At 43.6% G+C, this 15,172-nt stretch overlaps 1 protein-coding gene across 2 annotated transcripts in view; it reads right to left on the bottom strand.

Annotated features, from left to right (window-relative positions):
* The window catches only part of rsu1 (Ras suppressor protein 1), a 239,300-nt gene that overhangs the window by 195,956 nt on the left and 28,172 nt on the right, over nucleotides 1-15,172 (bottom strand). For both annotated transcript variants that reach the window (XM_078538409.1, XM_078538410.1), the window contains exon 3: nucleotides 269-319. In XM_078538409.1, coding sequence (XP_078394535.1) covers nucleotides 269-319 — 51 coding nt within the window. The remainder of the gene's footprint in view (nucleotides 1-268; nucleotides 320-15,172) is intronic.

Raw genomic sequence — 15,172 nt, 5'->3', positions numbered from 1 at the left:
TATAGAAATACTTAAAGGCAACTCCCACCAAATGTCAATACCTCTTCTTAGTGCCATGTGTAGTCTCACTCCTTGATAGAAACATATCATTGCAAGTCTCCGCATCAGCTACAAGATGCCCCAGCAAACTGCTCCAGAGGGTCTATCGCCTATACTACACCACACCAATTTAGCTGGATGAAGTTTATTCTCAGTGCAGATATTGTACATTTCTCAGCAGCATTTAACTTGTGTTTTGTAGAGGTAGTAATCACTGAAGTTTACTCACTTGTTAACTTGTTGTGACTCAGCACCAGCTGGGTGATGTTGGAAAGAGTGACTGCAACAGAATAAAAATAAACAATGAAATACAAGTATGGTACCATAGTGGTTATATTACTAGACTATTTCAGGGAGCTGAACTAATGATCTGGAGAGACAGAACCATAGGAACAGCAGAGAAGGAGGCCATTCAGCCAATAGTGTCTGTGCCGGTTCTCTGCAAGAACAATTCAGCTAGTCCCACACCCCCACCTGCAAATTTCATTCAATATCCTTTTGAAAACCATGATTAAATCTCCTGCCACACTTTCAGGCAATGTATTCCAGAGCATAACTTTTTGCTGCACAAAAAAGGTTTTCCCTCTTGCTCCCTTTGGTTCTTTTGCCACTCACCTTAAATTGTTGTCATTTGGTTCTCAATCAATGCTGCCAGTGAGAACGCCCTGCAGCAATGCCTGCCCTCTCTGCCCTTTATTCTAATATAGACAGGGAGAGTAATAGTGTAATTAAAACACCCCTTATAACTACTATATGGCTTTTGCACCTTTGTGTCTTTGTAAATTTGTTCCCCTATATATTTCCCACTAGATGGTGGCCTATAGCATACACCCAGTAGTACCTCTATTGTTTCTTAGCTCTAACCAAATAGATTCTGTCCTCAAGCCCTCTAGGACATTTCCTCTTTCAGCAATATAATACTCTCCTTCATCAATACTGCCATCCCTCCTTTCTTTTCTTCTCTATCTTTCCCAAATACCTTGTTTCCATGAAAACCTAGTTTCCAGCTCAGCCCTTTATTGGGCTAAATCTTACCAAGGCAACTGGAGAAGTTAAATTCTGTTAATTAAATTTGGATTAAAAAGGTTGGTATCCATAATATTGACTATAAAACACTGGATTGTTTAAAAACCCATCTGGTTCAATAATGTCCTTTAGGGAAGGAAATCATCTGTCCTATCTGGCCTACATGTGACTCCAGCTCAACAGCCAAGCGCTCAACTCTTAACTACCCTCTGAAATGGCTTAGAAAACCACTCAGCTGTATCAAGCTATCATGAAAAAGTAAGATGGATCAGCAAGCTTTGATTTAGGCATCAGAAAAGGCAAAAACATGCATGGCTCTGTCAGCCCTGCAAAGTTCCTAATATCTAGGGACTTGGTGGCAAAATTGGGGTAGTTGTCCCACAAGCCAGTCTACAATAGCCTCACATAGGTGAGCTTCTGTGAGTAAGACTTTCAGCCAAGGTCTCAGCTCCATTACCATTTCTGCATAGGTCTTATCCAACCAGGACGGCTGATCCACTAAAGGTACAATGGCATATAGTCATGAGGAGTGACCCGTTCTGCTGAAGGGTCATGAGGACTCGAAACGTCAACTCTTTTCTTCTCCGCCGATGCTGCCAGACCTGCTGAGTTTTTCCAGGTAATTCTGTTTTTGTTCTGAAAATTCTCAACATTGACTCCGGACCACAAGTTTCATATATTAGGTCAAATGTGGGGAAGAAGATGGCCTGCTAATTACCACCCACCGTTCTCCCTCAGCTGATGAATCAGTACTCCACTATTTTGAACATGACTTGGAAGGAACATAATAGCAGTAAGGGCACAGAATGTACGATGGGTGGCGACTTCAGTGTCCATCACCAAGAGTAGTTCAGTAGCACCACCACCACTGACCAAACCCTGAAGAATATAGCTGTCAAACTGGGCCTCTGGCAGGTACTGAAGAGCCAAAACTTACTTAGAACCATAGAACACTACAGCACAGAAAACAGGCCATTCGGCCCTTCTAGTCTGTGCTGAAATATTATTCCGTTGGTCCCATTGACCTGCACCTAGTCCATAACCCTCCAGACCTCTCCCATCCATGTATCTATCTAATTTATTCTTAAAACTTAAGAGTGAGCCCGCATTTACCATGTCAGATGGTAGCTCGTTCCACACTCTCACCACTCTCTGAGTGAAGAAAGTTCCCCCTAATGTTCCCCCTAAACCTTTCCCCTTTCACCCTAAAGCCATGTCCTCTCGTGTTTATTTCTCCTAATCTAAGTGGAAAGAGCCTACTCGCATTTACTCTGTCTATACCCCTCACAATTTTGTAAACTTCTATCAAATCTCCCCTCATTCTTCTATGCTCCAAAGAATAAAGTCCTAACCTGTTTAATCTTTCCCTGTAACTCAACTCCTTAAGACCCGGCAACATCCTAGTAAATCTTCTCTGCACTCTCTCAATCTTACTGATATCCTTCCTGTAGTTAGGCGACCAGAACTGCACACGATACTCCAAAGTTGGCCTCACCAATGTCTTTTACAACCTCACCATAACATCCCAACTCCTATACTCAATACTTTGATTTATGAAGGCCAGTATGCCAAAAGCTTTCTTTACAACCTTGTCTACCTGTGATGCCACTTTCATGGAATTATGTATCTGAACTCCCAGATCCCGTTGTTCCCCCGCACTCCTCAGTGCCCTACCATTTACTGTGTATGTCCTACCTTGGTTTGACCTTCCAAAATGTAACACCTCACACTTTTCCGCATTAAATTCCATCTGCCATTTTCTGACCCATTTTTCCAGTTGGTCCAGATCTCTCTGCAAGCTTTGAAAGCCTTCCTCACTGTCCACAACGCCTCCAATCTTAGTGTCATCAGCAAACTTGCTGATCCAATTCACCACATTATCATCCAAATCATTGATATAGACAACAAACAACAATGGTCCCAGTACAGATCCCTGAGTTACACCACTAGTCACAGACCTCCAGTCTGAGAAGCAATCATCCACTACCACTCTCTATCTTCTCCCACACAGCCAATTTCGAATCCAGTTTACAACCTCTCCATGGATACCGTGTCTGAACCTTCTGAACTAACCTCCCATGTGGGACCTTGTCAAAGGCCTTACTAAAGTCCATGTAGACAACATCCACAGCCTTTCCTTCATCTACTTTCTTGGTAACCTCCTCGAAAAACTCTACAAGGTTCGTTAAACATGACCTATGCACAAAGCCATGCTGACTATCCTTAAGCAGCCCTTGGCTGTCCAAATAATTATATATCCGATCTCTCAGAACACCTTCCAATAATTTACCTACTACTGACATCAGGTTCACTGGCCTGTAATTACCTGGTTTACTTTTGGAGCCTTTTTTAAACAACGGAACAACATGAGCTAACCTCCAATCCTCCGGCACCTCACCCGTGGCTAAGGACATTTTAAATATTTCTGCCAGGGCCCCTGCAATTTCTACACTAATCTCCCTCAAGGTCCGAGGGAATATCATGTCAGGCCCGGGGGATTTATCTACCTTTATTCGCTGTAAGGCAGCAAGCACCTCTTCCTCTTTAATCTCTATATGTTCCATGAAACTACTGCTTGTTTCCCTTCCTTCCTTATACACTATGCCAGTTTCCTGAGTAAATACTGATGCAAATGATGACCTTACCCTCACCAGTCCGCCGTTACAGATGCATCTATCCAGCATTGGCAGAAGTCACTAACACACACAGTCTTTGTGGAAACAAAGTCCGATCTTATCACTAAGGCTACTCTCCATCATGTTGCATGGCACCACCAGGCTAAATAGGTTTTTCTTTATTTATTTATTCATGGAACATCGGCACTCCTGGCAAGGCCAATATTTATAGCCCATTCCCAATTGCCCTTGAGGAAATGGTGGAGATCTGCCTTCTTGAACCACACCCTGTGTAATATGGGTACATCCACAGTGCTGTTAGATAAGGAATTCCAGGATTTAAACCCAGCAGCAGTGAAAGAATGGTGATATATTTCCAAGACAGAATGGTGCATGCCTTGGAGGGGAATTTACATGTGGTGGTGTTCTCAAGGCTGCTGGCCTTGTTCTTCTAGCTGGTAAGAGGTCACAAGTTTGGAAGGCTCTACTGAAGAAACCTTGGCAAGTTGCTGCAGTGCAATTTGTAGATGGTACACACTGCAGCCATGATGCACCGGTAACAGAGGGAATGAATATTTAAAGGTGGTGGATGGGGTGCCAATCAAGCAGGCTGCTTTGACTGGGATGTTGTTAAGCTTCTTGGGTGTTTTGTTGGAGCTGCACTCATTCAGGGAAGTGGAAAGTATTCCAGCACATGTCCTGTTCTGTCCCTTGTGAATGGTAGATAGGCTTGAAGAAGGAGCCAGAAGGTTAGTTACTTGCCTCAGAATCCCATATCTTAACTACTTTTAATGGAACTAAAATTTTAAAACTTTAGATATAAAACAGAAAATGCTGTAAATATTCAGCAGGTCAGGCAGCAACTATGGAGAAAAAGAGAGTTGTTTCTGGTCAATGACCCTATAGCAGAACTGAGGAAATATAGGTAGGTTTTGAGCATGTGAAAGGGAGGCAAAAAAAAAAGGGAATGTCTGTGATAGGATGAAGGGCAGGAGAGATTTAACTCTAGAGTAGGATCAGTGACCTGAAACATTAACTGTTTCCCTCCACAGATGTTGCTTGACCTGAATATTTTCAGCATTTTCTGTTTTTATTTCAGATTTCCAGCATCTGCAGTATTTTGCTTTTGTATTAGCATTTAAAAATTTTAGATTGCCAACAAACCCCCAAATTTTTGGATCACTGGATCCACTCATTATTTCTCTTCTATGTATTGTACCAGGTACTCAAGCTTCAGAGCTATATGCAAAATCATAGTATATTGCATCAAAAAGTTGAAACAGCAATTCTGTTTGCCTATCAAGTCTTCCCCATCTCTAAATCTCCCTGAACATATCTAGCTCCTCCTAACCTTTGTCTCATAATAAAGTTAACTTGTACACCTTTTGCCTGCCTCACACTCATTGGAGTCCAGAAAAAGCTTTGAAAAACTAGACCTTCATTGGCTGGAGAGCATATTTGTTTTCAAAAATAAATAGTTGTCTCTCAGCCAAAATTAATTTAATGCGCAAAGGACTGAGCTAGTTATATCATATATGGCCAGGCCAGTCTTGGACAGGTTCATGCTCTATATCATGAAGAGCCGGTCGAACAAGTACAGTGACAGCTCTAGGAATCCGTCGGCATCTGGATAAGTAGTTCATCACCTTTACTTAAATTGGTTAAATGTGTTCTCACTATAAATGGGATCCACTTTTGTGTATAGTTTAGCTGGCAGAGAGAAAAAAAAAAGACCTTTGCCTTTCTAAAAAAAAAATCACTTGAACTTAGCACATGGTGGAGCTATATATCGCAGCCATACATTTTTTGAAATCTGCAATGAATGGAAACTTACAAGGATGCCCACAAGAAATAGCAGTTGCTAGGACTGGGAAGACAGGTAGTACCTCGATAGCTTGCACAGTAAGCATCATAAAAAAGTAACTGAAATCAATTCTGCTACATATATAACCTAAAACTTAAAATAAAATGTAACACATACAAGAGCGCAAGAGATAGCAGCAGGAGTAGACCATATGGCCTGTCGAGTCAGCTCTGCCATTCACTATGATTAAGCTGATCTTGGGCTTCAATGCTATTTTCCCACTCACTCCCCAAACACCTTGATTTCCCGAGAGATCAAAAAGCTGTCTGTCTCGGCCTTAAATATATTGAATAACAGCGCATCCACAACCCTCTGGGGTTGAGAATCCCAACAATTCACAACCCATTGAGTGAAAAAATCTCTCCCCATCTCAGTCCTAAGTGATTGGCCCTTATCCTGAGACTGTGGCCCTGTTCTCTAGATTCCCCAGCCACCTGAAACAACCTCTCAGTATCTACAGTAAAGGCCCTTCAGAATCTTGTGTTTCAATGAAATCACCTTGCATTCTTATAAGCTACAGGGAATATAGGCCCAATTTATTCATTCAGTCTCTTGTAATAGGACAACCTTCTCATCCCAGGGACGAATCTAGAGAACTTTCGCTGTACGGCCTCCAACGCAAGTATATCCTTTCTTAAATGTGGAGACCACAAATGCACACAGTATTCCAGAGATAAAAACAAAAAACTGCGGATGCCGGAAATCCAAAACAAAAACAGAATTACCTGGAAAAACTCAGCAGGTCTGGCAGCATCGGCGGAGAAGAAAAGAGTTGACGTTTCGAGTCCTCCTGACCCTTCAACAGAACTGAGTAATATTAGGAGAGGGGTGAAATATAAGTTGGTTTAAGGTGGGGGGCAGGGGGAGAGTGAAGTTGGGGGGTGGGGTTGTGGTTGTAGGGACAAGCAAGCAGTGATAGAAGCAGATAATCAAAAGATATCACAGACAAAAGAACAAAGAGGTGTTGAAGGTGGTGATATTATCTAAACGAATGTGCTAATTAAGAATGGATGGCAGGACACTCAAGGACCAGCTCTAGTGGGTGGAAAGACTAACAGGGCATAAAAGGTATAGATTTAAAAATAATGGAAGTAGCTGGGAAAAGAAAAATCTATATAAATTATTGGAAAAAACAAAAGGAAGGGGGAAGAAACGGAAAGGGGGTGGGGATGGAGGAGGGTGTTCAAGATCTAAAGTTGTCGAATTCAATATTCAGTCCGGAAGGCTATAAAGTGCCTAGTCGGAAGATGAGGTGCTGTTCCTCCAGTTTACGTTGGGCTTCACTGGAACAAGGCAGCAAGCCAAGGACAGACATGTGGGCAAGAGAGCAGGGTGGAGTGCTAAAATGGTAAGCGACAGGGAGGTTTGGGTCTTTCTTGTGGACAGACCGCAGGTGTTCTGCAAAGCGGTCGCCCGGTTTACGTTTAGTCTCTCCAATGTAGAGGAGACCGCATTGGGAGCAACGAATGCAGTAGACTAAGTTAGGGGAAATGCAAGTGAAATGCTGCTTCACTTGAAAGGAGTGTTTGGGCCTTTGGACAGTGAGGAGAGAAGAAGTGAAGGGGCAGGTGTTGCATCTTTTGCGTGGGCATGGGGAGGTGCCACAGGTGGGGGTTGAGGAGGAGGGGGTGATGGAGGAGTGGACCAGGGTGTCACGGAGGGAACGATCCCTACGGAATGCTGCCAGGGGGGATGAAGGGAAGATGTGTTTGGTGGTGGCATCATGCTGGAGTTGTCAGAAATGGCAGAGGATGATCCTTTAAATGCGGAGGCTGGTGGGGTGATAAGTGAGGACAAGGGGGACCCTATCATGTTTCTGGGAGGGAGGAGAAGGCATGAGGGCGGATGCGCGGGAGATGGGCCGGAAACGGTTGAGGGCCCTGTCAACGACCATGGGTGGAAAACCTCGGTTAAGGAAGAAGGAGGACGTGTCACAGGAACTGTTTTTGAAGGTAGCATCATCAGAACAGGTGCGACGGAGGTGAAGGAACTGAGAGAATGGGATGGAGTCCTTACAGGAAGCGGGGCATGAGGAGCTGTAGTCGAGGTAGCTGTGGGAGTCGGTAGGCTTATAATGGATATTGGTGGACAGTCTATCACCAGAAATTGAGACAGAGAGGTCAAGGAAGGGAAGTGTCAGAGATGGACCATGTGAAAATAATAGAGGGGTGGAGATTGGAAGCAAAATTAATAAATTTTTCCAAGTCCCGACGAGAGCATGAAGCAGCACCGAAGTAATCATTGATGTACCGGAGAAAGAGTTGTGGGAGGGGGCTGGAGTAGGACTGGAACAAGGAATGTTCCACATACCCCATAAAGAGACAGGCATAGCTGGGGCCCATGCGGGTACCCATAGCCACACCTTTTATTTGGAGGAAGTGAGAGGAGTTAAAGGAGAAATTGTTCAGTGTGAGAGCAAGTTCAGCCAGACGGAGGAGAGTAGTGGTGGATGGGGATTGTTGGGGCCTCTGTTCGAGGAAGAAGCTAAGGGCCCTCAGACCATCCTGGTGGGGGATGGAGGTGTAAAGGGATTGGACGTCCATGGTGAAGAGGAAGCGGTTGGGGCTAGGGAACTGGAAATTGTTGATGTGACGTAAGGTGTCAGAGGAATCATGGATGTAGGTGGAAAGGGACTGGACAAGGGGAGAGAGAAGGGAGTCAAGATAACAAGAAATGAGTTCCGTGGGGCATGAACAGGCTGACACGATCGGTCTGCCAGGACAGTTTCAAGATAACGAGAAATGAGTTCCGTGGGGCAGGAACAGGCTGACACGATCGGTCTGCCGGGATAGTTTCCACAACTGTCCCGGCAGACCGATCGTGTCAGCCTGTTCCTGCCCCACGGAACTCATTCCTCATTATCTTGACTCCCTTCTCTCTCCCCTTGTCCAGTCCCTTCCCACCTACATCCGTGATTCTTCTGACAACCACAACTCCCCCCCCACCGCCACTTCTCTCCACCCACCCCCAACCTTAAACCAGCTTATATTTCACCCCTCTCCTAATATTACTCAGTTCTATTGAAGGGTCATGAGGACTCGAAACGCCAACTCTTTTCTTCCCCACCGATGCTGCCAGACCTGCTGAGTTTTTCCAGGTAATTCTGTTTTTGTACAGTATTCCAGATGTGGTCTCACCAAAGCCCTGTACAATTGTCCTGTACTCCAATCGCTTGAAATAAAGGCCAACATGCCATTTGCCTTCCTAATTGTTTGCTATACATGCATACTAATTTCCTGCATTCCTTGTACAAGTGCACCCAAGACTCTTTGAACACCAACACTTAGAAGTTTCACGCCTTTCAAAAAATATTCTGGTTTTCTATTCTTATCAAAGTGAATAAACTCGTTCTTCCCCACATTATATTCTCGGCTATCTTGCTGCCCACTCGCATAACCTGTCTATATCTCTGCAGCCTCCTTGAACTCCTCACAACTTACATTGCCATTGGGCTTTTTAATCATCAGTAAATTTGGATGCATTACTCAGTCTGAGTTATTAATATGGATTGTAAATAGCTGAGGCCCGAGCACTGATCCATACAGCACTCTGCTAGTAACAGCCCGCCAACTTGAAAATGACTCATTTATGACTATTCTTTGTTTCCAGTCTGTTAACCAGTCCTCCATCTATGCTAATATTAGCCCCAACTCCATGAGCCCTTAACCTTTTCTGTGGCACCCTAATGAATGCCTTTTGGAAATCCAGGTATTCTGCATCTACACCTTTGTCAAAAAAAACCTCTTAAATCTGTCAAACACGATTCCCTCTTTGTGAAACCATGTTGGCTTAGAAAATCATACCAGGATCAGACACAGTGCATTGTTTAGACTGCCTTCATCATAGATTCCAGCACTTCCCCAACAGCTGATGTCAGGCTAACTGGCCTGTAGTTCTATTTTCTCTTGAATGGCAGTGTTACACTTGCTAACTTCCAATCTGTTGAGACCTCTCCAGAATCTAGGGAATTTTGGAAAATCATAACCAGAGCATCCACTATCTCTACTGTGTAGAGTTTCTCCAAAACCATTTCTCTGCTAATATTAATTAGCTTAATTTATTCACTCTTTTAGCACCTAGGTTACCCTTTATTTCCGGTATACAATTTGTGCTTTCTAATGTGAAGCGGGCCACAAAATATTTGTTAAACGTCTCTGCCATTTTCTCATTCCCTATAATAACTTCTACCACCTCTGCTTCTAAGGGACCAATGTTTATTTTAGCTACTCTCCTCTTTTGTATATACTTGTAAAAGTTCTTACAATCTGTTTTTATATTCCAGGCTAGTTTGCTCTCGTATTCTATTTTTTCCCCTTTTCATCAACTTTCTGATGGCTTCTAAAACACTCCCAATCCTCAGACTTGCTACTATTCTTTCCACCTTATAAGCCTCGTGCTTTAATCTATTACCATCCTTAACTTCCTGAGTAAGCGAGGGATGTATCTATCTTGCTAAGTATTTGTTTTTCAATGGACTGTATTTTGCTGCTCCAGTACAGCTACAGCACTGGCATCTACCCAGCTATGTGGAAAATTGCCCAGGTATGTCCTGGACACAAAAAGCAGGACCAATCCAAATCGGCCAATTACCACCCCATCAGTCTACTCTCCACCATCAGTAAAAAAAAGTGATGGAAGGGGAACAGTGTTACTAAGAAGCACTTGCTTAGCAATAACCTGCTCAATGGCACCCAGTTTGGGTTCCACCAGGGTCACTAAGCTCCCAACCTCATTAAAACCTTGGTCCAAACATGAACAAAAAAGAGCTGAACTCCAGAGATCAGGTGAGAGTGACTGTCCTTGGCATCAAGGAGCCCTAGCAAAACTGGAGTCAATGGGAATCAGGGGGAAAAGCTCTCCACTGGTTGGAGTTATACCTAGTACAAAGGAGGATGGCTGTGGTTGTTGGAGATCAAACATCTCAGTTCCAGGATATCAATGCAGGAGTTCCTCAGGGTAGTGTCCTCTGCCCAACCATCTTCAGCTGTTTCATCAATGACCTTCCGTCCATCACAAGGTCAGAAGTGAGGATGTTCGCTGATGATTGCACAATGTTCAGCACCATTCGTGACTCCTCAGATACTGAAGCAGTCCATGTCCAAATGCAGCAAGACCTGGACCATATCCAGGCTTGGGCTGACAAGTAACATTCACACCACACATGTGCCAGGCAAAGACCATCTCCAACAAGAGAGAATCTAACCACCACCCTTGACATTCAATTGCATCACCATCACTGAAACCCCCACTATCAACATCCTGGGGGATGCCATTGACCAGAAACTGAACTGGGCTAGCCAAATAAATACTGTGGCTACAAGAGCAGGTCAGAAGCTAGGAATCCTGCAACAAGTAACTCACCTCCTGACTCCCCAAAGCCTGTCCACAAGGCACAAGTCAGGAGTGTGATGGAATACTCCTCACTTGCCTAGATGAGTACAGCTCCTGCAACACTTGAGAAGCTTGACACCATCCAGGACAAAGCAACCTGCTTGATCGGCTCCACATTCACAAACATTCACTCCCTCCACTGCTGATGCACAGTAACAGCAGTGTTCACCATATACAAGATGCACTTCAGGAACTCACCAAGGCTCCTTAGACAGCACCTTCCAAACCTACGACCACTACCATCTAGAAGGACAAGGGTAGCAGATAGATGGGAACACCACCACCTGGAAGTTGTCCTCCAAGTCACTCACCATCCTGACTTAGAAATACATCACCGTTACTTCACTGTCACTGGGTTAAAATCCTGGAACGTTCTTCCTACACCACATGGACTGCAGCGGTTCAAGAAGGCAGCTCATCACCACCTTCTCAAGAGCAACCAGGGATGGGCAATAAATGCTGGTCCAGCCAGGGAAGCCCACATACCGTGAATGAATTTTTTTTAAAAATTAAATTATGCAATACTAGATCTAAAATAGCTTTATCCCTAGTTTGTTCCACAATATATTGCTCCAGGAAATTTACAGGAAAAAAATTTTACAAACCCATCTTCTAGATCACCCTTGTTAATTTGATTGGTCCACTCTACATGAAGATTAAAGTCCCCGACTTTACACCCTCAAAAATGTTTTGCTTAATGCTCTGTCCAACAGTATAACTACTGTTCGAGGACCTGTAAACTATGCCCACCAGCATTTTCTGACTCTCCAGCCATACTACTTCTACTTCATCATCTTCTGAGGCCAAGTCCATCCTCACCAATATCCTTATGTAATCCTTTACTTTCAGGGTTTTCCCTGCTCTTTTACCATTCGGTCCATCTATTTATCTCTACTTGTGCCACTAGTTCATCTATCTTATTGTGAATGCTTTGCGTATTTAGATGAATAGCCTTCAATTTCAATTTTTACTACCATGCTCTGCGTGGACCTTACTTATGAACAATTACTGTTAAATTCTCTGTCCCTTCTTGTCCCAATCTGTTGGTCTTTACCCATATGTGCTGTTGCCTCGACTTTTCTCTTTGGAATTTTAAATCTTCCTCTCTGAATCAACCAAATCCTCCCCCAGCTCCATTAGTTTAAGGCCCTATCCACCGCCCTAGTTGTGCAATTTGCAAGGACACTGGTCCCAATCTAGTTTAAATGGAGCCAATCCCAACAGAACACCTCTCTTTCTAGAATACTGGTGCAGTGCCCCATGAATCAAAACTCCTCCTTCCCACACCACTCTGAGCCGCACGTTAAATTCTCTAATCTGCCATTTGCCTGTGCCATTTGTTAGGAAATAGAGATAGTTTAAGTAAGTTATATTTGCATTTGGGTACATTAGGATTAAGGTATATCTTTAAGTTCAATTTAAATAATTTTTTCTATTTGTGGGTTAAAAGGTGAAACCTGAGATCTAGTTTCATTTCTGAGTGGGGACAGCAGGTCTGACACTCTGTTTGTATATCTGCATTTCTAATGAGGTTTATGACCCTTGAAGTGGAGGTCTGTGTTATTAAGGTGGTGTGTGTGTTTGTGTGTGTAAGAGAGTAGTGGTTTTGAAAAGTTAAAACAAGGTTAAAAAAAAAACGGTGCTGTTGCCTAGCCACAGGAGGCCCCACAGAGACAGAAGGGTAGTTTCAGTTCAGTTGAAAGCAGTTGCAGCATAGGAGGGACAGATAGCCAGTCCCAAACCAAAGTTCAGTTGAAATCAGGATTCCAGAGAGGCTGAACAGCAGAAGCACAGACAGCAAGTCCCAAACTAAAGTTGAAGACAGCTGCCAGGGGAAGCTGTACAGGAGAGGAAACTGCAGAAGCACGTTCCAGAATCTAAAGAAGAAAGGCCCCAAATCTGGGAGAGTGGAACAGAAAAGGTCCCAAGAGGATAGTCTAGTCAAATAACAAGGAGAGGAATCTGGAAAAGATCCTGTTCTGTGGAAGTGAAAGTAAGGAAGAGAGGAAGACGTGTGTGGAAGAAAGCTTGAATGCACATGGCGATCAGGGGAGAGGAACATCGGAAGGAGAGTTCAAAACCATGGAGGTGGGCCTTTGCTTTTTGTCAGATGCCTTCCGCATCAGTTTGGGAGAACATTCCAAAACGAGTTCTTGGGGAGTGGAGATTGGAAACCCTCGTGTGAAAGATGGAGTTCAGTGAGACTGGTTGGCTCATGGTGTGACCAGAGTCTGGGGGGGAGTTGAGGGTAGATCCATAGCATCTCGTTGGGGTGGCATCTGTCATTTGATTTCAGAGGATGGTGTGTCTGACCACAAGTTGCCTAATGGTTTACATAGACTGTTAAATTCTCATGTCCACAGTAACTTAAGATAACACAAGTTACAAAAGTTATCCTTACAAATCTGTATATATCTGTGATGACGTAGTTGTGGGTGAAAGAATATTGTAATATAGTCAATCTTTTTCTGTTTAAGAAAATGTTTTATTCTTTTGTTAAAAGTTCATCAGCTGACTCCTGTGACTCTGTTTGGTAGCTATTCTCCACTATCTAAACAAAATATAAAAGTTAGGATCTATCAAGCCAGGTTCCATCCTGAGATCTAGCTTGTCCAGTGGTAACATCAGCTGGGATCCTAACACATTTGGCACGTGGCTCAGGTGAAAGTACAAAGATGATATCTTTAATGTTCTGCATTTTAATTTGGACCCAAACTCTTCAAATTCTCAGCAAAACATCATTCCTAGTTCTACCTATGTCATTGGATCCTACATGGACCATGACAATTGGCTCCTCCTCCAAGTTCAACTCCAGTCACAAGGAGATGTCCTTAATTCTGGCACCAGGCAGGCAATATAACCTCCGGTCACGGCCACAGGGAACAGTGTCACAGTGTCCCCCTTACTATACTGTCCCCTATCACTACCACGTTGCTTTTTGCTCCACCCACTTGAATAGCATCCTGCATCATGCCCTTGCCAACATCCTAGAGTCCTTCTCCTTATCCTTAGAAGTAGCAAGCACCTCATACCTTGGTCAAAGTCAAGGGATAAGGCTCTCCATCACTACATGCTGGCTCCCTAAAGCTGCCCGACTCGCTGTCACAGCCTCCTGTCCCTGACAATTGACCAACTCTAAAGTTCTTCCTAGCCTAAGGGGTGTGACTACCTCCTAGAACAAAAAAAAGTGTCCAGGTTCCTTTCTGATGCACTACGATGCAACTCAGACTCCAGCTCAGCAACTCTGAGCCAAAGTTGCTCAAGCCACAAACACACACTGCAGTATGGCTGTTCTGGACTGCAATGCATTCCACAGATTCCCACATGTTGTAGTCAGGGCACACACTACCATCCCTACCATGTCTACCTGACCTTATTTATTTTGTTAGTTACTAATTTACACAGCTTAAGTAATAGCAAGTCTCTAAGCTTAAAGGGAAAAGGAGAATGCTCACCAGCTATAGAGGCTGAAAGAAGACTATAAAAAACAGCCACCGCTTTCCCACTCTGCACCGAATTCTCAGCTGTACCAAATTCCTAACTTAGCACTCATTCCTCATCGCTCTCAGTTCTTGTCATCTCACTCACAATCTATGTTAATGACTTAGATCAAGAGACAGGGAGTAATGTATCTACGTTTGTGGATGATAGGTGGAAGGGTAAGCTGTGGGGTGGACACAAAGAGGCTGCAAAGAGATATAGACAGGTTAAGTGAGTGGGCAGAAAGATAGATAATAATGTAGGGAAGTGTGAAGTTATTCACTTTGGTCGAAAGAATAGAAGACCTGAATATTTTTTAAAAGATGAGAAACTTGTAAGAGTTGATGTTCAAAGAGACTTGGATGTGCTCAAACAAGGAACACAAAATTAACATACAGGTACAGCAAGCAATTAGGAAGGCAGATGGAATGTTGGCCTTTATTGTAAGGGGATTGGAGTGCAGGAATAAAGAAGTCTTGCTAGAGTTGTACAGGGTTTTGGTGAGACCACATCTAGAGTACTGTGTGCAGTTTAAGAAAAGATATACTTGCATTGGAGGCGGTACAGTGAAAGTTCACTAAATTGGTCCCTAGGATGAGGGGCTTGTCCTATGATAAGAGGCTAAGCAAATTGGGTTTATCTCTGGAGTTTAGAAGATTGAGGCAATCTCATTGAACATACAAGATTCTGAAAGGGCTTGATAGGGTAGAAGCTGAAAGATTGTTTCCACTAGTCGAGGAAACTAAAATGCAGGGAC

Source organism: Cetorhinus maximus, chromosome 3 (assembly GCF_964194155.1).
Source record: "Cetorhinus maximus chromosome 3, sCetMax3.hap1.1, whole genome shotgun sequence".
In the NCBI taxonomy this organism is placed as follows: Eukaryota; Metazoa; Chordata; class Chondrichthyes; order Lamniformes; family Cetorhinidae; genus Cetorhinus; species Cetorhinus maximus.
This window is presented reverse-complemented; position numbering and strand designations above follow the sequence as displayed.